General features: G+C 38.0%; 1 protein-coding gene across 3 annotated transcripts in view; it reads left to right on the top strand.

Annotated features, from left to right (window-relative positions):
• Positions 1 to 21,056, top strand: part of LOC139948502 (E3 ubiquitin-protein ligase UBR4-like) — a 122,735-nt gene that overhangs the window by 82,005 nt on the left and 19,674 nt on the right. For all 3 annotated transcript variants that reach the window (XM_071946669.1, XM_071946668.1, XM_071946667.1), the window contains exons 74-94: positions 825 to 910; positions 1,886 to 1,973; positions 3,259 to 3,452; positions 4,626 to 4,865; positions 6,113 to 6,251; positions 6,937 to 7,062; positions 7,751 to 7,873; positions 8,801 to 8,985; positions 9,714 to 9,819; positions 10,251 to 10,433; positions 10,691 to 10,775; positions 11,274 to 11,401; positions 11,902 to 12,034; positions 13,149 to 13,357; positions 13,720 to 13,902; positions 14,800 to 14,881; positions 16,191 to 16,364; positions 17,614 to 17,735; positions 19,050 to 19,203; positions 19,960 to 20,003; positions 20,801 to 20,881. In XM_071946669.1, coding sequence (XP_071802770.1) covers positions 825 to 910; positions 1,886 to 1,973; positions 3,259 to 3,452; positions 4,626 to 4,865; positions 6,113 to 6,251; positions 6,937 to 7,062; positions 7,751 to 7,873; positions 8,801 to 8,985; positions 9,714 to 9,819; positions 10,251 to 10,433; positions 10,691 to 10,775; positions 11,274 to 11,401; positions 11,902 to 12,034; positions 13,149 to 13,357; positions 13,720 to 13,902; positions 14,800 to 14,881; positions 16,191 to 16,364; positions 17,614 to 17,735; positions 19,050 to 19,203; positions 19,960 to 20,003; positions 20,801 to 20,881 — 2,865 coding nt within the window. The remainder of the gene's footprint in view (positions 1 to 824; positions 911 to 1,885; positions 1,974 to 3,258; positions 3,453 to 4,625; positions 4,866 to 6,112; positions 6,252 to 6,936; positions 7,063 to 7,750; positions 7,874 to 8,800; positions 8,986 to 9,713; positions 9,820 to 10,250; positions 10,434 to 10,690; positions 10,776 to 11,273; positions 11,402 to 11,901; positions 12,035 to 13,148; positions 13,358 to 13,719; positions 13,903 to 14,799; positions 14,882 to 16,190; positions 16,365 to 17,613; positions 17,736 to 19,049; positions 19,204 to 19,959; positions 20,004 to 20,800; positions 20,882 to 21,056) is intronic.

Here is a 21,056-nt window from a genome sequence, read left to right as displayed (position 1 = left end):
AAGGTCACAGACGGGTTACATTTAAGACACTCCTTGCTTTGACTTAGGAAGCTGCATTCTAATGAGATGTACATGTAGCTTAAGGAATTGAATTCCATTGACAAAATATATATTGATACCTCACCGTGCAATGCCTCAATTTATATATAAGTACGGTTCTACCAAAGATTATAGAGCGCCGCAAGGCGCAAGATGCGGAATTGAAGCTTTATCTATTGTTGGAACGTGAAATACGCATGGGCGCCATTTCAGCAAGTGAATGTTTTGTTTCCCATTGATAGGAATGGTCATTGTCTGCACTGATCTACTGTTGTATGAGAAGAGTTACTTGCCGAAATGGCGTCCAGTGGGATTTCACATTTCAGCCCGAGTTCCGCATCTTGTGCCTTGCGGCGCTCTATAATCTTTGGTTTTACCCATACACCGATGTGTGTAACGCAATCTATGTATACTCGACACTTTCCGGAATCCTGTAAAACAATCCACAGGAACAAGTCCATTTATTTTTTACATTGTCAGGTCCATGTTTTTATTATGTAATTTTGTTTTTACCCTTCTCACCGATTTGTATTAAACACTGTACACTCAGCACTACATGTATATACATCATATTATTCTTGCTTTATTAAGCTGTCTATTTTTCACAGCTCAAAAAACACTCTGTACATTAAAACAATCAATAATAACAACTAATTGAAGGATTAAAAAAAAAATTAATTAGTTTACATTTAATTCAAACCCTCATTTTTCATTGTTAATGTACCTGTTTTTTTGCCTGGCATAATTGAATAAGTTTGTACTTCTCTTGTTGATATTCCTAACAGTCTAAGCAGTATGTCCAGAAAGCTGCAGCTTTATTAAAGACACAGAATCAGAGTCTTGCAAATCATCCTAACTCCACCATCTACAAGTAAGTCTTTCCATTCTTGTCTTAAGTGGCTCTCATACTCTCCTGTTCTCCAACCTGTAGCTGCTTGACCCCGTTATGTGGCTTGTCATGGCCGAGCGGGATAAGATCTCTGGACTCAAGCTCTGGTGTTTCTCATCAGCAGAGTGTGGGTTCAAATCCCAGTCATGACACTTGACATGGCCTTAAGCAAGACCCCAAACCATTATTGATGCGTCCTTTGAGTTAGATGTAAAGCTGTTGGTCCCGTGTGTCATGTAAAGCCCGGTTTCCGGCGAATGCGATGCAAATTTGATGTGAATTTGACGACACAACTCTGTTTTTTACTGCGATATTCGCAGGAGAGTTGAGCACAACTCAACCCCTGTGAATTATTTGTTGCGAATTTGTGATGTCAACATTCGTATCGCATTCACACTCGCAGGAAGTATGAACAAGGCTTTATGCAAACAAAAGAACTATTTACATTTATCGAAAAGAGAAGGGGTTCCTCGGTGTTGAATCTTTTGCAATTAGAATTTTTGGGGGCTGTTTTCAGGTAACGTTTGGTGACATTAAACAATTGAAAGACCCTGATAACTTACTTGGTAAAGGGCGCTGTAAAGTTGTTGATATTATACATATTGTTAAAAAAAGAACTCGTTTGAATTACTATAGTTTTGGAGAAAGAGATAATTTTTACACAAAACAAATTTCTCAGGCATCTGAAAGCAAACGCTTATTTTTCTTTCATTGGTTTCTTTTATTGTTTTCTTGCAATTTCATTGACCAATTTAGCCCAAGTTTTCAAAGGTTTGTTATTTCATGCATACATGTCATGTATGTTAGGATACATCAAGTTGGTGTATCCAAAAGTATACCATGCCCTTAAAGACTCTTACTATATGGACTTGACATGGTGCAGAGTTCTACATTAAGCAATAATTGGTGACTGATTGCCTTAATATACATGTACCTGATATGTGTTGCTTCCTATAGCATGCTGTCTGGTATGGTCCAGTTTGATGGTTACTTCCTGGAGAGTGACCCATGCTTGGTCTGTAACAACCCGGAGGTTCCATTCTCTGTAAGTAAACAATCAATCAATCGTTAAATTTATAAGGCGCTAATCCAACAGTCAATGCTCATTGCGCCGTACAGTAGGCTTTTGAAAAAAGATGAGATTTAAGCAAACTTTTGAAATTGGCTAATGAAGTAGATTGCCTGATGTTCTGAGGAGGATGATTCCACATCCTTGGTGCTGCAATAGAAAAGGCACGATCCCCCCAACTGTGTTTGGTTCTTAGAATCTGAAGAATTGAAGTGTCGGAATAGGAACGCAGATTTCTGACAGGTTCTTTGATTGACAATAAGTCAATGAGATATGAAGGGGCTGAGGCATTGAGGCAGCGAAACACAAGTAGGAGGATCTTAATCAACTAGTAGATGGATTGTCTTTGTTATCAAAACATTTCTTGGGCCTGTCTTCTTCATTTTTGAATAATGGAATAATTCTTGATAAATGGAAATTGTATATTTTCTAGCGAAGCCTTTCAAGGGCACCAAGACATTGACCAGGGGGCACAGAAGCAATCGCCTTTGTACCCTGTGTGAAGTATCGGGCCTGTGTCTTTGATTCAGATGCAGTCTTAATTTGCCCGGCAGCATAATGATGCTACATGTATCATATCACTTCGTTAGAATGACATTGATCAACAAGTGGCATGTCGTGGCCGAGTGGTCTGGTTCACCCGACCTAAGCTCTGGTGTTATCATCAGTGGAGTGTGGGTTTTTATACCCTGGCATGACACTTGTGCTTAACCATAATTGCTTTGTAAAAAGATGGGGAGGTAATGTATTCTGCTTTACCAGCCAGGCTCCTAGTGGATGATACCCATGCCTACATCCTCATGGACTGTGAAGGGGTAACCCTGTTTCAGCCCCAGGTTTAGGTGGTAACTTGCCCCTGATGGCAAGTTGATTTGAGTGGCTAGCCCAAATCTGTTAAGTGTAGCCCCACCTTGATGTGACCGTCCAGCCTTGTGATTTTAGGCATTATCTCATTTCTAATAAAAATCTAAATATCAAATAGGGAGTCATGGCCATGGCCAGTGGGTTGCTCTAAACTCATATTACCCAAGGTGTAATTTGAATCTATTCTTAGTCAGTCGCTACTGAAGGAGACTTGATCCTTAAGATGTGATACATTAGCTGTAGGTGTTAGGTTAGGAAACTAAAAAAGTTATTACAGGTTAAAAAGGGTGAATTTCAGTGTTTCTGTTTTTTTTGCAGACTTCCAAACTGCCATGGTTAGGTTTACTGTTTCATGACACACATGTGTAATAACTGACATTATTATTTTGATACCCAGAATCTGAAGCTGACCACCCTGAAAGTGGACTCTCGTTACACTGCTAACTCCCAGATTGTCAAGTTAGTTGGTACCCATACCATCGCTAAGGTAGCGCTACGTATCAGCGATCTGAAGCGGACCAAGATGGTACACACCATTAACATCTACTACAATAATCGCACAGTCCAGTCAGTCGTGGAACTCAAAAACAAGTAAGTCCTTCTTACCCTGTTATAAATCTCGTCAGATTTTTACATAAATACAACAAATGTCCAGGGATATTGTTTTATTTCATTAATAGGAATAATGTCTGCCATTCTTCAATTCTTTAAAGCATAAAAGCAATAATATACATGTAATAATCCAGTCAATGGTGTAATTGTTTGTGTGTATCGTAAATTGTAAAGCGCTTTGATCTTTGTGGGGCGTATATAAATACCTTAATACCCTTTGCATAAAGCGAAATGCTACACTGACGCGCACGTTTTCAAGCACAAAGAACAGTTATTGTCCAATCATTTCTTTCTGAGCATGTGACGTCACATGCAAGGGGTCTATTTGTATTGTAGTGCACGTATATATTTGTTCCTCCATAATATTGATCCAAGGTGTACTATCCAAGTCTTTGGAGTATGCATAATTGGGTAAGACTCTTGACCATAATTACTTCTCATCACCCAGGAGTAAATTAGCTACTTGTGAGTGTAGAGATTGTTGATGTGAATGATTAGCAGCCTCTGCGCAGATTTGGTTTGGGAGGTTTCAGCTTAAGGTGCCAAATAATCAGGAATAGTAACAAAGGTACTTGGTTTGCCAAACAAAGGGTGCGTTCCTTTAGCTTCCCCGGGTCGACCCCGGTGTGTGGTGTTTTGTTTTTCCAGGACGAACGTGTGCAGATAATTACCCACGTTCGTCCTGGAAAAAAAAACGGCCACACACCAGGGTCGACCCAGGGAAGCTAAATGAACGCATTCAAAGTGTGGCGTTATTGTGACAGAGACTTCTGCCGCCCCGCCGGACGACCATGCTGCTGGAGCAAGGTTTATGTTGACGGGGGAGTTTGGACAATGGGATACCTTGTGTTGATTTCTTGGTGAACTGTTACTCCGGAAATGAGTTGAATAGATGAACTTGCGTCGTTACTAAAAATAGACTTGTTTTGTTAAGGACATCGGAAATGGGTAGGGTTGGCGGAATTACATGTTCAGTCGATGGTTGAAGTTTGATTGAGATAGACGTGTGATTGAAATTGTTGATAAAAAGATTGCTGTTTGTTCAGTTAGAAACTGTTTGAATTGTCTGTTATTTCTGTCTGGCGTCTTGCAACAGAAATACAAAAACCTAGAAATAACTACTTTACATTATTATAATATCTTTGTATTCAGGCCTACAATGTGGCACAAAGCAAGGAAGTGTCAGCTTGCAGCGGGACAGACAGAGTTGAAAGTTGAGTTTCCTCTACCCATCGTAGCTGCTAATCTCATGATAGAGTATGCCGACTTCTATGATAACCTGACTGCTTTAGCTGAGACCCTACAATGCCCTCGTTGTAGTGCATCGGTACCGGCCCACCCGGGAGTCTGTCCAAACTGTTCAGAGAATGTATTCCAGTGCCACAAGTGCAGGTGATAATAAATGACATGTTATACTTGGTTTGCGGTAATATGCGGTCTTATATACATGTAGTCTTACCAAGATACTCAAGGCGTTTAGTATATAAAGTTTCTTTAAGAAAGATAGGTTATTGAAGTTGTGAATTGTGAGACCCAATTATGTAGCACCATATAAAGGTTTACGAGGTGCTACGGCGCATTAAGCAGCCACATCCAGGAAGGGGCGAACCTATTCTCTTTTTGATAACGGTTTAACGTCCCTGACGAAGGACGGAGTAATGGTTAAGTGCCTTGCTTAGGGACACAAGTGTCACGACTGGGACTCAAACCCAAACTCTGCTGATCACAAACACCAGAGTTTAAATTTGGTGCTCTTCACCGCTCGGCCACAACACTTCCTCTGGTTGAGCTTTGTATTTCTAAATGCAGCAGCTTTAACAACCCGTTATTTGTGATTGTTGAGGCATTACATGGTGAGGTATCCATGTACATTTGGTTTGCGGTAACACCAGGTGTATATATACTTTGCTGTGTATATGTTTTACTGAGAACTTGTCTTGCTAATTTATTCTAATGCGGCAAAGCAGATTTCCAGAATGCAGTTCTGAAAAGAATTGTTCTGCTTATTAACTACTACCTGTGCGGAAAATATGAGATTGGCTGAGACTACTATTTTCGCTTAGTGGATGAAGGGAACTGTTATTATTTTCACTCCCGTGGAGTGAGTACTTATATTGTTCTCAACGCCCAAGTTCTTGATTAAGCGATTCCTACCTCCAGCCAGGTAGTAGTTAAGAAGCAGGACAGTTCTCTTCACAACTGAGAAGTCTTCTGAATTCAGGAAATCTACTCCATGGCAGTAGAATAAATAGCAAAATAAGTTCTCAACAGAACCTAATGTACACGGCAAAGTAGGTATACAGATGGTGTTATCGCAAACCAAATAATTTATTATAATTCATTGATACCTCACCAAGCAATGCCTCAAAAATCACAAATAACATTTAGTTAAAGCTGCTGTGTCTAGGGATACAAAGCTCCATCAGGGGAAACATTTCATATGGGAAAATATTAATTTTAATTTGAAGTTGAGTTGGAATTCCTAACAACCAAAATGATGTGATACATTTCATAACTTGTCTTTTCCCTTCAGTCCTTTTTTATCCTAGTGTTAGGTTTCGTTTACTCTGTGTGAAAAAGGGGAAAATGAGGAAACAAAGGAACACATTTGAAATTGACGATTTTTTTTTTTTTTTCAGAGGCATTAACTACGATGAGAAAGATCCGTATTTATGTAATTCCTGTGGTTTCTGCAAGTACGCTAAATTTGACTACACCCTGACGGCAAGAGCCTGCTGCGCTGTGGATCCAATCGAAAATGAAGACGATCGGAAAAAGGTAAGTAGAGTTGTTGACATTTGTATGCTTTATCCTGCAGTCCAAATGCTGTATGTTTAATCCTAAGTTTGCATACAGCTGAGTAACCCATATTGCACCTGATCTTCTGGAATCCTCCTGGCGGACATCCAAACCGTGGCAGGAGGAAAATGAGCTACACAGACACCATCACCAGAGACACTAATCTCAATCAAACCGAGACCCAACAACTCATGAGGGATAAAAAGCAACCTGGCACCATTTCATCAAAGCTGCTTCTACTATTCCGTCCAAGGATGAAGGATGGTGATGAATCCTAAGCTTGTTTTAACCTGGAGATGTTGTGGCAAAGCATCTTGTTATCATTTCAAAACATTTATGTTCAAGTCATCAATGTTTTTTTCTTTCTTTGCTTGATTTCGAGACTTCAAATTCAAAGTCTAAGGTCTTAAAATCAAATTCGTGGAAAATTACTTCTTTCTCGACAACTACGTTACTTCGGAGGGAGCCGTTTCTCACAATGTTTTATACTATCAACAACTGTCCTTTACTCGTTGCCAAGTAAGTTTTAAAGCTTAAAATTATTTTGAGTAATTACCAATAGTGTCCACTCTCTGTAAACAATTTAGTTCAACAAGTGAACCTTTGGTAATACTACTATGATAGTGTACTAGTGTGTATTGACGTCGACCTCATTTCTTGACAGGCTACATCTACTATTAGCACTCTCCTTGAGAAAGCTGATCGTGTCTATCGTCAACTGGTTTCACATAAACCTCATCTTGAGGCACTTCTCATCAGGGTGCATGAGTCTGGACAAGACAAACCTCAGGTAACTCTTCAAATTGTCTTCAAACATCATTTTTTTTAAAGATTGCTTAAGCTTGCAACAGAATGCTATGCATACGCATGGGCCATGCTTGTAAGGGCTTGGATACGTATAATTGTTTTCCCATTTGTAATATTTTGTTTCTTTTCTATGTATCTCTTGTTGTAATTTCAACACATATCAGTATTTGGCTGCACTGTGAAATGATTCAATAGGAATGTTTTGAAATGATTCAATAGGAATGTTTTGAAATGATTCAATAGGCATGTTTTGAAATGATTCAATAGGAATGTTTTGAAATGATTCAATAGGAATGTTTTGAAATGATTCAATAGGAATGTTTTGTAAAGGTCAGGATTGGTAGAGCTGATTAAATAGTCCCACACAGTGTTCATGTTTATGTGATCCAATCATATACATGTACGTATGCATGAACAATAAAACCTGTGAAAGTTTGAGCTCAATTGATGAATGGACAAGTGAGAATTCAGCTTTTTTTTTTCTGATTTTTGTTTGTTTAATTCTGTTGGTTGCTTTGTCTGTGATTTATTGTATTTCTATGTTTTTTGTTGCATTATGAAAAAAAAAAAAAATTAAAACAGAATTCGGCTCTCAATCATGAATATGTATGAGTTATAAAATGTAGTTATATTTGTTGACCTTAGTACATTTTTGATGATTGACTGTACAGGATGGTCTTATTGGATCAAGTAGCTCTAGTAGTGCTAATGTCAACAAGACTATCCAGCAACTAGCTCAACGATACTGTGGTGACTGCAAAGGTACCTTTGATGAACTCAGCAAGATCATTCAGGTAATACACCCAAACTCTCATCTCTTAGAATAATAATAATAGTACAATACATTTACATGGTGAATAATGCAGGAGCCTCTATATGCAACACAACAAATAAAACATGAAAAAGTATACTAAAAGCAATTGTTACAGAAGAAAGATTCAAACAAATGAGTCTTCAAAAGTCCCTTGAGAATCTGAAGAGAGAGTCAGCTTGGCAAATATGGAGAGGTAAGTCGTACCCGCAACGAAGGTGCAATGAAGTGGACTGCTCCCTGACCATAGAATTTGGTGGAAAAAGGTGGTTTGAGTCAGAAGGGATTGCCCAGAAGAGCGATGAGAACAGATATAAAGACAAAAGATAGGCCATGAAGAGCAGCAGCGGTGTTCTGAACTCCTTGAGTTTTGGAAATTCTCTAACAGAACATCCGGAAAAAAAAGATATCCTTCAAAAAAGTGTTTTTAGTTCAAAAGCAATTAATCAGAAATGACAGAAAACAGAACTAAAGCACAATTCTGGAGTTTATGTAAAACATAATTTACATAAATTTAAAACCATGAATTTGTCTTTTGATTATTCAAATACTTGTTAAACTTTTCTGAATGATCCTTTTGTCTCCATTGCCAAGTTACTTGTAAGTTCTGAGCCTGTCTTTCTTTATTGACCCAATTCACCTCATGTCATTATCAGAATAATCTTTGATGCGCTGGTTTGGTGGTCAATGTCACTGTGCGTTATTCAGTGAAGTTACATGTAAAAACCTATTGACCGCCAAAATGGTGAGTGTGGCACAGTCACCGTGTGTGATGTGTGTGCAAGTGGTCAATAGAGGTAAATCTAAATGAAGTGTAAATCTAAAATATACGTGTAAGTGTATGTCACAATCAAGTTTTAATGTTTTGTTTATATGGATTAATATTTTGTCAACTTATTTGCCCGAACAGAAAGTTCTAGCATCTCGCAAGGAACTTGTTGAGTATGATCGTCGTCAACGTGATGTTGCCTTAAAGTCAATCAGTCCCAGCTCAGGGATGACACCTGTAGCTACACCGCTAACCAGTCCACATCCATCACCGTCTCCCAGTGCAATGGCTGTCACTGTACCAAGCTGTCAACTCACTCAGAGAAAGTAAGTGTTATAATATACAAAGGAGTATCATATGTTAGCTATTTCAAATCAAAATGCTATCTAGTTGGCAGAATTGTAAAAAAAAACAATTTTTATTTTGGATTTCAGACTGTGGTATTGCCTTTTCATCAAACTATTTATAAAGACCACTTCTGGAGGTTGTCTGTTTTTTAATTGCAAGCTAGTCCAAACATTGAGATAATAAAGATCCACTTTAAGCTAAAGTAGTAGTTTACTACCTTCAGCCTGGGTAGTAAAGCAGGACAGTCCTTGTCAGAACTGAGAAGTCTCCCGAATTCTGAAAATCTACTCCGCAGTAGTAGAATTTATAGTCAGATAGTTCGCTAAAGAACAAACTCTACCTGGCAAGTAGACATGCACATGGTGTCACAATCCAAATATATATAAAAAACATGTAAGCCTTTTGTGCACTCAGTACTTCATCATCTCAATTGAATAACTTATAATATAAGAATAGGCCCTAAAGTTTAGCCCCCCAAAAATTACAGCTAAATAAGTATTGTCTATAAAAGCAAATGATTATTTTTGAATATCTGAATACTCTTGAGGGTTGCTGTTGTTTCATCTTTGGATACGTGCAGTTATTGCCACTGAGCACTGTTTGACACTCCTAAGAGGACTAGCTTCACATGCAGAGACTAGTGGTTATATTTGAATATTTGAATATTCATGAATGTTAATGTACATGTATGTTACTGTTGTTTCAGCCAAGGACGGTGCTATGGATGTGCAGCTGCTGCCACTGAGCACTGTGTGACACTTCTTAGAGGACTAGCTTCACATGCAGAGACTAGACGCATCATTGCTGATCAGGTAATATCATAACTCTTGAATAATGCATATTGAAACTTGAATAATTCATAAGCTATCAAGAATTGTGTGACCTACAGTATGAGGAATGTCCACCAAGGAGAGCACTTCCGTTGTTATCCTGTTATCGATGTCAACCCCAAGAAGAAAAAAAAACGTTTAAGCTAACCCAGCTAATCCGCATCCACAGTACTTATGCAGCATGCAGCATCAGAGTCCAGCTTTCTCCAGAAGACGATCAGAGCATACTGATCGAAACATCGAGTCGAAACCTACGGTTCTTTTCAGAACCACCCCAACTCAGTTAGAGATTATCATTACATGGTGTTGCCACAAACCTTACTATAATCATATTTCCACCATGCAAAGATTCAAATCCTATAAATAATGAATTATTGATAACTTTTTGAATTTCATATTGAATTCTTCCAAAGGGTTTGATCCAGGAGTTAGTTGAATATAATCTTCGTCGTGGGGCACCAAGCTTCCGTAGTGAAGTACGTCAGCTCCTGGCCCTACTGACTCGTGACAACTCGGAGGCCACTCATGTCCTGAATGACATCTTGATGGCACGAATCACAGTGGCACTCAAGGGTTATAGATCCAATCCTGACCTGGTAGGTGACTGGTAGCTAATTCAGCTACTTTAAGGATTTTGGTACTTTTTCTAACACAAAATACAATGTCCACAGATTTACATTAAACTAACACGGTTTGAAGATAATGATAGTGGAAAACTTCCCCTGAAATATTACTTGCTGAGGTGCTGTAGTTTTTGAGAAATAAGTGAAACAATGTCACGAAAATACTTTTACATGCTAAAATAAAGTTTGTAAATTTTAGTAAAATTCAAAATGGCAATTCAATTTACTAGGCTGGTGCAGTTCGTAATGAGATGGCACTTCTGGTCCACACTATTGAACGAGATGATTCCTGTTGGGAGAAGAGACTCAAGTGTGGTAAGTAAAAGATTTTCACCTGTCGTTCAAATAATCACTCAAAATAAGATATTTTAATAAAATTAAAAAAACAATTCCCAAATTAAAAAATCAAAGAAGTCAAGTTCTTAGGGTTCATTTAGAATTGTCAATGGGTTTAAAATTTCACTTTTTAAATGATGTATTTTGATGACATTTTTGTGTGAAGTGATTGTGTTGTCACTTTGTGAAGACCCATAGTCTACATGTAGTTGCCATGAGGAATGTAATCGTACACAGTCAATAATTAATTTTATTGTCACAGATATATATACACACATAACACATACATGTACATGTATTCAGTGAAATTCACTTTGGTTTGCAATACAGTACACACTATAGGCTACACAATAACAAATAAACAATATTGCAAAGATAACAACGATAACAAGTTGGAGACCCCAAGAAAACAATATTAAAAACTGTTGTGATCAGTTCCAATGGTAATTATTTGAGCAATTCCTTTCCCCCTATTAGTGATGTCGCTGTTTTTGATGGCAGTCAAGACCCACAGCCCGGTTGTTATGGAGAATGTAACCCTACCCTGCCTGAAGATACTTCACCTACTAGTCAAGCCAGCTGCTCCAGCAAGCAAGAAAAACAAGGTCAGTTGTAGTTATAAGCCCTTCAGAGTCAAGGTGGCGCGTCGTGGCCGAGCGGTTAAGAGCACTGAATTCAAGTTCTGGTGTTTCTGATTTTAGAGTGTTGGTTTGAGTCCCAGTCATGACACCTGTGTCCTTAAGCAAGACACTTAACCGTGATGCTTCAGCCTTCGGATTGGACGCTAAGCCGTTGGTCCCATGTGTTGTGTAAGGCACGTAAAAGAACCTAGTGCACTTATCAAAAAGAGAAGGGGTTCGCCCCGGTGTTCCTGGTTTTATTGGCTATGTAAACGAAGTAGGTCTCATAATTCAAACATCGTCCTTGCAGGAAAATACTGTATGTTGAAGCGCTGTGTGCCTCACTGAGTATTGGGTATGCGTGCTATATAAGAAGCCACTATTGTTGTTATTATTATTAACGTCATAAGGTAATCAGCTCTTTTGGAGGAAGCGGTTTTATTCTTGGTTGTATTTGACATTTGTATGTTATGTTTGTATCTCAGGACAAGAATGTAGAACATCTGAGTAACGTCAAACCTGAAGGTCAAGATGTTTACATCAATGTGCGTCTATGGCTTGCTCAACAAGGAGTAGATTACAGTTTGTGGAAGCAACGTATACCTGCAAATGCCCCACGTTAGTTTCTATTCTATTATGTTTTAATTTGTTATAAGGGGAATAATAGAATGGCAGCACGGATGTGCGATAAAGCTTTATCACGCGGCTATGTCCATGTAAGGTTTTAAAACTGCTAGTTAAGACCGGATCACTAGTCGCTCTTTTGTTCCCATTTACAGTTGACAGTTTTGTTAAAAAGCGTAATAATGTTGGAAAATTTATGTAACGTTTCTGTTAATATTAATTTCCTTTCACGTCCTCTGGCTCAGTTTTGCCAAGGGACAACTTGCATGCGCCGCTTAAAGGTTGCGCGTAAATGCTTGTACCTACAGATTTTACTATGAGTACAAGTGCGTATTGAATGCATTAGGCATAAATTAGCAACTGGATAAGCTTGTGCACCCGTGCTTGTTTAAACACTCCTCGTTGTGCTTACAATGTATATCCCACGTTTTAAAACAAGGCCATGTGATCTCCCCTCAACCAATCAGAAAGGATTTATGAATTGTTTATGAGTTGTATCCATAAATGTATTATACTTCGAGTAGTGCAAGAGCCACTAACTGAATGAATAGAAGTCAACAACAAAATAAGTTACTGCACACCTCGATCGCTATGCACAGTTTTTGTTCAGACATAGGAAGTTTTTATTTTACCGCCGCTTTATCTCTGAAAGCCAGGGGAGTCACAGATCTTTAAATCTTTAAAGAGCAGTGACTGATGTGATATTTAAATGTACACCTTTTAAAGGCACTGGACACCTTTGGTAATTGTAAAAAAACAGTATTCTCACTTGGTGTGTCCCAACATATATGACATACATGACATATGCATAAAATAACAAATCTGTGAAAATTTTTACTCAATTGGTCATCAGCATTAAAAAAAAAAGATAAAATAAAAACACCCTTGTTGCACAAATTTGTGTGCCTTCAGATGTATAACAAAAGGCTTTTATTATTTGAGTGAGAAATTACCTCTTTCTCAAGAACTATTTTACAGATGTTTAATACTATCAACAGCTCTCCATTGCTCGTTACCAAGTAAGTTTTTATGTTGACAAAATTTATTTGAGTAATTACCAATAGTCTCCAGTGCCTTTAAGCATCTTGTCCTTATCTTATATTAACAGGAGACACCCTGGAGACCCAGACGAGCCACCAGGAGACTAGAGGGAAGTTTCTGATGGAGAAATACGCTCGACGTTGGAAACAAGGAGTCAAACGATCACCTGATAATCTACAGTTGGGCGGTCAAGCTTGGCTTAGAGGTGTCTTGTTTTCTCCTTCATCTAGAGCTGCTAGGCAGGTGGCTTGTAACATTGTGGAGTCTCTCTGCCAAGTAAGAATTCATAGTTTATTTGAATTCATTTCTTATTTTAACAACAATGTTATTAAATGACCTGCTTCGTACTTCCCAATACATGTCCCCTATGGCCTGTCCCTCATTCCCATGTATTGTCTTCCCCCATGTTTGCCTAGCGCCCTGTCGAACCAGCTGCTGCCAAGCAGGTCGGTCTTGGGCCAGGCATTCCCAATCAGCTGGTATACCCGCTGCTCTGATGGTCCTTTTTACTACATCTTTGTAGCAGAGCAGGGGACGTCCACGGGTGCCCTTCCCTAAAGACAAGCCACTGTATAGAGTATTACATGTACGTACATGTAGCTGTAATTGATTCATGGTATTGATGTTCTAATGTATAGGTCTCTAGTCGCAGACAGCAGATGTTAGATCTCTTGACTAGCTACCTGGATGAAGTTGGTCCTAGTGGAGAGAGTGCATCAGAGTTCTTGGCCCTCTATCAACGATTAACCAAAGCTCCTCACTGGAAGCTGTACCTCGCTGCTAAGGGACTTCTTCTCCATATTGGAACACTCATCACTCAGGTCAGCTCATTATGTTATTAATAATAATAATAACCAGTTTTTATATAGAGCTTTTCAAACCCAAGGGTTTCTGGAGGCGCTTCCAACATTATTACCCCATGTCACTGGGCCTTAAATCATTCCTTAAACCATCTCAACTTCCTTGGGAGTATACAGACTGTGCAACCATTACATGTATATGTGCTACTCAGCTAAACCAATCACAAGAACCATCTCTGCCCTCACAGGTACCACTTACCCTGGGCCGAGGGAAGCAATTATAGTTAAGTGTCTTGCGCAGGGACATAAGTGTCACAACCGGGATACGAACCCACACTCTGCTGAACAGAAGCATCAGAGCTTGAGTTCGGCGCTCTTATCTACTCTTACTTATTTATTTCATTATTAAACTTTTGGTTCTGTTGCCCTTACACCTTGTTTGGACACAAACAAAACCTACATGAATCGTTACAGCTGAATGTCTTCCAAAATACTCTTTCCATTAATAAAGTATCCCAATTCCTAAACACAAAACAATATCAAGGACTAATTTTGTTGTGTCTGTTTTTCTTTGTTTTGTTTTGTTTTGTTTGTTGTTGGTTTTTACTGCGCCTTGAACACCCAGCAGGGTGGACATGTGAGCATTACAAGTCTTATTATTATTATTACTATTATTATTATTATTATTTATTATTATTAGCAATTGTCTGGGCGTTTTGTGATGATTGCAAAGAAATGAGTGGTCTCTTAAAGGCTAAAGAAACAAATATTACGTTCAGTTTGCACAGAAATGTGTATCATTGCAAACATTTCTCTACAATTTGTAAAAGCTCTAATAATTTATAAGTGACATCTTCCACTTGTTGTGAATTGTATACATGTAGTTATTGACTTTTGTTGGTTTTGATGTCTGTGTAGGAGATTGACATCCTGTTGGCCCTAGAGGAGACTACCTTGAGCTCAGACCTCTCGCAAGGCTACGCCCTCAAGATGCTCACAGGTATGTACACATTAAGATCTATCTATAACTAGTGGCTTCTGTACATTTTTTTATTTGGGAAGAGCCGGGCTATTTTCCTAAAAGATTTGTACACCTGGTTGTACCCCGAAGTTTACTAGTTTTATTAACTTTATTTTTGTTATGAGAAATGGCCCAACTCACAAGGCCGGGCGGCCACTTCAAGGTGAGGTCTACACTTAGCTGATTTGGGCTTGCGACCCAAATCAACTGTCACCAGAGGCACGTGGCCAACTTACTCTAGGGACTGAAATAGGGCTAACCCCTTCACAGTAAAGGCATTGGTATCATCTACTATAGGAGCCTGGCTGGTAGAGCAGAATGCACTACTTTCCCAACTTTTTATAAAGCATTTATGGTTAAGTGCCTTAGCTCAACGCACAAGTACCAAGTTACTTCCTGATTTTTCAAACCATTCAAAACTTCATACATTGCTTATAAACACATAAATCTTACCTCATCCTTCCCTTCACTTACCTCTCCCCTACGCCTTCCCCAGAATAGCAACTTTCCAAAATCAACCATGTTAAGTTTCTGCTTAAAGCCATTGGACACTTTCGGAACAGAAAACAAATTAAAAGTTCACAGAATTTCAAATAACTTACAGGGTTTACAGAAGGTAATGGTGGAAGAATTTTCTTGAAATATTATTCCATGAAATGCTTTACTTTTTGAGAAAACATTAAAACAATATCAATTTTCAGTATCGAGAATTAGGGCTTTATTTTAAACACATGTCATGACGCTGCGAAACGTGTGGATACAAGGGTGGGTTTTCCCGTAATTTTCTCCCGAGTCCGATGACCAATTTAGCCTAAATTTTCACAGGTTTGTTATTTTATATATTTGTTGTGTTACACGAAGTGTGGGCCTTGGACAATACTGTTTATTGAAAGTGTCTAATGGCTTTAAGCTCTTCTGCCTTCTCTTATGAATTTGTTGTATTATCTTTGATCTATCTTGTGTCAGAATAGTTGTCCTGTCTTACGTGTATGTTCGCCTGTCCATTTGTTTGCATGTCTGTCTGTTTGTTCGTTTTGTTTCTTTGTTTGTCTGTCTGGCTGTTTTTACAAGCTTCTGCTTATCAAAACAGCCCCATACTCTATATATGACATTTATCCTGCTTACTGCTAATAAATGTAAGTTTTGCTTTACTCCGTCACATGTAATTCTCTATATTTGTCATGGAAGTATGGAAATAAATGTGTATTTGAATTGAATTGAAAGCAAATGGACTTTCATCACATTTAAAAACAAAACAATGATTGTGATTTCTCTTGTTGATGATCAGAGCTACTAGCAGGCTTTCTGGAGGTGGATACCATCAGACGTCACTACAAGAGTAAATTACTTGGTCCTGTATTGAATGGTTACCTAGCACTACGTAAGCTGGTTGTACAAAGAACTAAACTTGTTGATGAGACTCAACAGATGCTATTGGATCTACTGGAAGACATGACTACAGGTAAGGTGCTATCTCATCTTCTTATCATTCCATTTAGTGATTTATGTATCTGTTTACTGTCACAGAAACCCGTGCCTGTTTATATGTTTATTTGGTCCAAGGGTGTGTACAACACTTGATAGTTTTTTTCTCTACTTTTGGACTATTATGCCTAAAGAAGTGTCACCATTCAGTCTCCTGACATGCCTGACCTTGACTAGAGCACACTAGTCGAAACGTTGAGACCAATTTAAGAACTCAATCCGTGGTAGTGCAATTAATACCGACCCTATAAGCTAAAGTAGTAGTCCCAGCCAATTTTCTTTACCTTCCGCCCAGGTACAATGTAGTAGTTAAAAAGCAGGACAGTTCTTTTCAGAACTGAGAAGTCTCCCGAACAATCCAATAAAAATTTACTCTGCGGTAGTAGAATATATAGAAAAACAGTTCTCTAAAAAACAAACTCTACCTGGCAAGTACATAGATACACACATGGTGTTACCGCAAACCAAATATATATTGATACCTCACCCTGCAATGCCTCAAATCATTTATACGAGTATCACCATCTCCTCTTGAAAACAAATATTCCTTCACAACTGCATTGATTGACATTATTTGGTTTGACCCTTAATCCAATGTCTGAAAGCACTATATACTCAGTACTTTTCAGATTCCTGTGAATAAAATCCTCAAGCATGTTGTTCTTGAATGGGATTCAAATCCATGACCTTTGCCATTCTATAGCAGACGTCTTCCCTTTAGACCACTGAGATTGCGTGTTAGTAGAGGCAGTGCATTGATGGAGTTGATACATTTGTTTGAACTGAAGACCTATGTATGATAGACTTGAAGACTGGGTGTGTTCAGAATCTCTTTGGGGGGGGGGTGGGTATCCACAAGCTACATGGGTGAGATCAACCCATGCAGGTGTCTGAACCACTACACCACTGAGCATTCGAGTTAAATTAAAAAACACCCTGTTTAAAAAAAAATAACAATACATTTGCAGAAAAGGAGTCTGTTGGAATAATGAAATATTGGTAAACTATTTAAAGAATATACTTCCCAAGGTTTGCCCCATTTTAAAACTGATGATGTCTCAGTACTTCTGAATATGGTTTGAAACTTCTGAATATGGTTTGATAATTAATGTTGAGGGAGAATTGCAACTGGCATCATTTATGTTTCATCCTTTCTTTACTGGGGAATAATTTTCTTCATTGTGTCAGACCTTTGCAATGTTTTGTTTGTTTGATTGTTTGCACAGGTACTGAGTCGGAGACCAGAGCCTTTATGGCTGTTTGTGTAGACACTGTCAAGCGTTACGTACTAGATGACCTGCGAACTCCAGTCTTCATCTTTGAGAGGCTGTGTAGCATCATTTATCCTGTAAGTCCGCTAAGATTTCAATCCTTTTTAAAGACACTGGACACTATTGGTAATTGTCAAAGACCAGTCTTCTCACTTGGTGGATCTCAACATGCATAAAATTACAAACCTGTGAAAATTTACGCTCAGTTGGTCGTCGAAGTTGCGAAATAATAATGAAAGAAAAAACACCCTGGTCACACAAAGTTGTGTGCTTTCAGATGCTCGATTTTGGGACCTCAAATTCTAAATCTGAGGTGTCAAAATAAAATTCACGGAAAATTACTTCTTTTTTCAAAAACTACGTCACTTCAGAGGGAGCCGTTTCTCACAATGTTTTATACCATCAACCTCTCCCCATTACTCGTTACCAAGTAAGGTTTTATGCTAATAATTATTTTGAGTAATTACCAATAGTGTCCACTGCCTTTAATCTAAAGTAATAAGAAATTGTGAATCTGGTTTCCAGCTTTTCTTTAAGAACAGTGACATAGAAAACTGAAAAACACTATAAAGTGAAATGTGGTTGGCATCTCTTTTTGTGATAAAAAAGTTGCACGGATAAAAGGAAGAGATTTATTTGTTTATTGGAAATTGCTTGTTGTTATGGTTGTTTCAATTGCAAAAAGGAACAACAAACAGGAACTAATGATTATAATAAAATAAGCACACGCAACCACCAAGGCTCCTGGATAAAGAAAAAACACTTTTTAAGATGGGTGTTGGAAGTTTTTATGACTTTTTAGAAGCACTCTGTCAGGGTTATAAGATGTAAATGTGAGCTCACGTGGTCATCAAAGTGGCAAGGTAATAATGGAATAAAAACACCCTTGTCACACAAAGTTGTGTGCTTTCACATGCTTGCTTTCGAGACGTCAAAATCTAATTTCGTCTCGAAAATCAAATTCAAATATTTTTGACAAATTTCTTCTTTCTCAAAAACTACACATTACTTCAGAGGGAGCCGTTTCTCAAAATGTTTTATAAATGTTTTATACTATCAACAGCTCTCCATTGTTCCTTAACAAGTAAGTTTTTATGCTTACAATTATTTTGAGTACATGTAATTACCAATAGTGTCCAGCCGTCGATTTCACCAAACTCTTCCTAACTTAGGATTAATCTTAGGACTTAGTAGGGTTCAGTTCCATATCCAGATACGTAGGACGTATTGAACTCATCCTAAGTTAGGACATGTAGGACGGGTTACTCGTCCTAACTCGAGATGGGATTGACCCTAGCGTTTCAGGAAATCAACCGCAGTGCCTTTAAAAAAACAATATTTTTTCCCCTCTCTATAAACTGACTATTTCTGAACTGGGATTTATTCTGAAGGAGGAGAATGATGTAGGAGTATTCTTCATGACACTAGAGAAAGATCCACAACAAGAAGACTTCCTCCAGGGACGGATGCAAGGAAATCCTTACAACTTTAACGAGCCGAATATGGGTCCACTTATGAGAGATATCAAGAATAAGATATGCAGAGGTATGTCATGACCTATGTTGGAATTATTAACCGGTTAGAAATTAAGTCAGGGATCTCTTGAATAAGATATGCAGAGATTTGTCATTAACCATGTAGAAGTTAAATCCAGTTAGGAATTAAATAAGGAACCCCTTGAATAAGATATGAAGAGGTATGTCATGAACCATGTAGGAGTTAAATCCAGTTAGGAATGAAAAAAGAGACCTCTTGAACAAGATATGCAGAGGTTTGTCATGAACCATGTAGGAATCAAACCCAATTAGGAAATAAATAATTAACCTCTTGAATGAGTTATGCAAAGGTACATCAAATCTATGCTACTTCAGAGGGAGCCGTTTCTCACAATGTTTTATACTATCAACAGCTCTCCAATGCTCGTTACCAAGTCTGCTTTGAAGTTAATATTTGTTTGATTAATTACCAAACATGTAACTTCCTTTAAAGCACTGAACATTCGCGACACTAATATCTTATGAAGAATGTCAAGAGATCATTGACTTTGACCAGTAACGTCTGCATAAATGTCGAACATTTTGTTTTAATCATTTAAGTTGTTGTTGGTTGTTGCTCACTGCATTCCTGTCATTGAAGAAAAAATGTTTGTGCAATTATATAAATAACCGCCAAATTGGACACAAGGGTCAATCAACCACCTTCATGTTGAGAGACTCGCATGACACAACTTAAACTTCCTCTGAACACTCATACCCTTAGATTGAAATAGCATTCATTTATGCCCTTCTTGTCTCCTTACAGACTGTGAGCTGATTGCACTGCTTGAAGATGATACAGGCATGGAGGTAAGAAGCTTTATGAATATTCAGATATTCATGGCCTAGATATTGCAGACATTCTGATTGGTTGATGAATACTCCAGAAGACGATCAGAGCATACTGATCGAAAACATTGAGTTGAAACCAACGGTTCTTTTCAGAACCACCCCAACTTATTAGAGATAGTCATTAATATAATTTCCATATAATACTCAGATAGTCATGACCAAGATAATGCGGACATTCTGATTGGTTGATGAATACCAGACATACTGATAGGTCGATGAATATTTAGACCTTGGTTGATGAATATTCATATATTTTGATTGGTTGCAAATTTCATTTTCATTGTCACTACAACCTTTGGTTGTCCAGTTTTTGTTCCAAGCAAACATGGTCCACCTTTCATGGCTCTGCTTACCACATGAATCTCTCCATACAGCAGATAGGATTGTGCACTTCAAACGGTCCCATAAGTGCAGAATTCTATGGAATTAAGCAGCACCATGCTTCATGTAGAGTCCTTAAATTATTTTACTGTGTATTACTTTGATAAATTTTGTGTAAATTTTGTATGGTCCAGACTTTTGTTGTTGTTCTTTTCCAGCACCTTAAGGCGGATTCTTTCTGCTATTGTTTTTGCGCTTTATAAGTTTCTCTTTATCATTATTAAAATATTATTTAATTGTGCCCTGTTGTAATGAGTCCATAATGGTGCTTAGTATTAGAAATTAGCACTGTAGATTCTCAGGAATATTTTAATTTCACTGCTACTAAAAAAATGTCAAACTAACTCAAAATGTATTTTATAATTTCAATTTAGCTTTTGGTCAACAACAAAATCATCAGTTTGGATCTACCTGTCAGGTACATCTACCAAAAGATCTGGTGTCCTGAAAATGAGGTGAGATTTGTGTAGAGAGTTTGTACACCATTATGATTAAAGCCATTGGACACTTTCTGAACAGAACAAAAGTTAAAAGTTCACAGATTTACAAATAACTTACAGGGTTTACAGAAGGTAATGGTGAAAGACTTCCCTTGAAATATTATTCCATGAAATGCTTTACTTTTTGAGA

Source organism: Asterias amurensis, chromosome 15, assembly GCF_032118995.1.
Source record: "Asterias amurensis chromosome 15, ASM3211899v1".
In the NCBI taxonomy this organism is placed as follows: Eukaryota; Metazoa; Echinodermata; class Asteroidea; order Forcipulatida; family Asteriidae; genus Asterias; species Asterias amurensis.
The sequence above is the reverse complement of the archived record's forward strand: the minus strand, read 5'-3'. Positions and strand labels throughout refer to the sequence as shown.